A 2,895-nucleotide genomic window follows, 5' to 3' on the forward strand; every position below is an offset into this window, starting at 1 on the left:
CTTTAAACTTATTGTAACACCTTTTGATAGACTTAGGTTGTACAAAATATTCTATTAGAACGTTTAGACATTTTAGACGTCCAATAAAACCAATTTTGTTATAGTCCCCTTTGACCCCGCCATATGACTACATCTAACAATCCCTTATTCTTGTTATAGCTTATGCAATGCACTATGCATATATGCATATATATTTGTTTATTTTACATGTTAACATACATTGGCATATGATGTTTATCATATTAACCCTATCTAACAAAAGTAACAATATTCCAAATTTAATCTGATAGATAGGGTTAATTTGATAAGCATCATAAATATTCCAAGAAAGAACTATTCTTGCTCTACATAACAAAAGTTCCAAATTTAATTCGTGGGCTTGATTTTGATTGGTATTTCTTCAACAATTGCTTTGATGGTAGAGGAAACTTTGATACGTACATTACAATTGAAACAAGGGGATGATTTTGATTGGCATTCTATCTTGACATACACATTAAATAATTCAGTTGATAACAGCATACATAATCAGACGACTTTTAAGACAAACGTTAGCGTGCTTGTCAATCAACATCATAACCTTGAAAAGATCCTGATTCATATTTCTCAGTTGCAAGTCTTTGAGCTAGTATAGTATGTCCCATGTACCTGGTAGAAGAAATAAAACATGAATTGAAATAGACTTCTAAACATAAAAACTCAATATAGAACTAAAATAAAGCAACCCATTTTCATTTTTCCAGGTTTAAAAATACCTTCCAAGCATTAACAGATTAGCCGGAGCGCTAAGTAGTGTCGACCCATCAATGACTCGGAGAGTATCCACACCAATAACCTTGTAGTCGTCATCAACTACTTTGCCAATTTGACACCCACCATGAAAGTGCCATATAGTCCTTACAGTGTCCTTGCAGAATTGTTCCATAGACAAACTTGTATTAGCATGTATTGGTAAGTATGTTGGAAGTTTAACAGTAAGGTCAAGAATATCTTGGACCGTCATATTCGGGTATTTGAATTTTGAGAATGCGCTTGATCCAATTGCTGTTAGGATGGTATTGATACCATCCACACATTGTTTCAAGTCTCTGGGATCTTTATAATAGTTGAATTCTACTGATGGAATGTCGGTTGGATTACGGCTTTGAAGCTTTAACTCCCCTGTAGAAAAGGGGCCATCGAGTTTCAGAAATACAAATCCGCCCATCTGCAAAGAAAGATATGTACATTTATATTTGTCATTTTAGTACATTTAGTCTCACATCCGTTAGATTTTGACCATTTCATCTTGATATATTGAGAGTAATCTAATACGATTTCATATATATTCTCATAAGTAGAAAAGAAATATGTATAAAAACGGTATATACCTCATATGAAAAGCCTTGATAGTCAGAAGGGCTCCCAAGAACAAAATTAATGCCACTAACTTGCTCAATTTGGCTGCCAGCCAGACTACCTATAACTTGAACTACAGATTGCTCAACAGGGATGGGAGAAGGGATGAATATTGCATTTAGTGGGTTATCTTTCATGCCTTGGCCAACCGAGGGTTGGTTTAGCACAAGTTTGATTTGTTGGGCATCAAGTTGATCTTTTGGACCTATGCCACTCAACATCAAAAGTTGTGGGCTTCCAAGAGGTCCCGCAGATAGTATGATTTCATCATTTTGATCTCCTTTCAAGTATGCCCTATGCCTATTCCCGGATGCATCTTCAAACACTACCGCGTAAGCCATCGGCCTTGTTCTCCCTATTAAACAAAAGAAAAAACAAGCAAGTCATGAGTTGATGTTTCTTTTTTCAACTTACAATATCCACCACATTGAAGCCATTTCCTACATACCTTTGGTCTTAAACAAGATTTTTCCAACAGTTGCATGTAGATAAACAGACAATCGTAAAGGATTTGCATACTGCAGCAAATCCGCTGCTGTATGTCGTTGCCCATTTTGGTCGAATGTTGTACCACCAACTTTAGTCCCATTGACATAATCGTAAGTAAATCCATTGTATGGCGTCACTCCAGCTTCAGTAAATGCACCTTTCCATGCCGACTGCCACTCCTTTACAACAGGCTCAAAAACCATAACCTTTTCCACAAATTCATAAGAACTATTCACCAAATTCTCATCCAACAATCTTGCCTCTTTTAAAAAATTTGTATCATCACGAGTGTAAAAGCCCGCGTTGATTGAAGAACCCCCACCCAAGACACGTGGACGTGCATTTCCAACACCATCCTCAGACATAAATAGTTCTGATGGGGAATCTGGTGATGGGTCAAAGAAATAGTTGCCAAAATTTTCCACCTTGGAGATGTCGGGATTTCCATAAGGGGAGCCACCACGTTCAAGCAATAAAACTGAATAGTTTTCAGAGAGCGTGGTGGCTAACGGTATTCCGGCAGCACCTCCACCAACGACAATGTAGTCGTAGAATGATATCTTCGGAGCTTTTGTTGCTTCATGCATGAATGTATAGTCTGGTGCTGTAGTAGAGAGCATAAACACAACCATTGTAAGTGAATATAAAGTACTTATCATATTAATGGTTGAAATGGTGTAATTCAGCAGTTGTAGATATGAAAAACTGAAATAATTACAGGCTAATGAAGGAGATAGCCAAATAGGTTAAGCATACCTATTTCTGCAACATATGACTCATAAAAGAAAATAGAAGCAATGAGAGTAGCCATGACCATTCTCCATGATCCGTAAGCCATCATGTAATTAATGCTAATGATTGATATGAGAAGCTAGTAATGGTTTTCTGATATGGTATGAAAAGGTGAAACACTAGCTATTTATACAAACTTTTGAAGCCTAGGAGATGAAACACATAGTATTGGATTTTGTGATAGTGGAAAAAAAATATATATATACTTGGAAACGT

The 2,895-nt window shown here is 36.5% G+C and overlaps 1 protein-coding gene across 1 annotated transcript; it reads right to left on the reverse strand.

Moving 5' to 3' along the window:
* Positions 1-563: 563 nt before the first annotated feature.
* LOC112519129 (protein HOTHEAD-like) lies at positions 564-2,483 on the reverse strand. Its single transcript, XM_025127114.1, has 4 exons — positions 1,847-2,483; positions 1,371-1,753; positions 756-1,207; positions 564-648 (listed from the first exon to the last, which is right to left on the reverse strand). Exons 1-4 carry the CDS (start codon positions 2,472-2,474, stop codon positions 564-566), a joined length of 1,548 nt encoding a protein of 515 aa, XP_024982882.1. The 5' UTR covers positions 2,475-2,483.
* Positions 2,484-2,895: the final 412 nt, after the last annotated feature.

Source organism: Cynara cardunculus, assembly GCF_001531365.2.
Source record: "Cynara cardunculus var. scolymus isolate 2C chromosome LG 10, CcrdV1, whole genome shotgun sequence".
In the NCBI taxonomy this organism is placed as follows: Eukaryota; Viridiplantae; Streptophyta; class Magnoliopsida; order Asterales; family Asteraceae; genus Cynara; species Cynara cardunculus.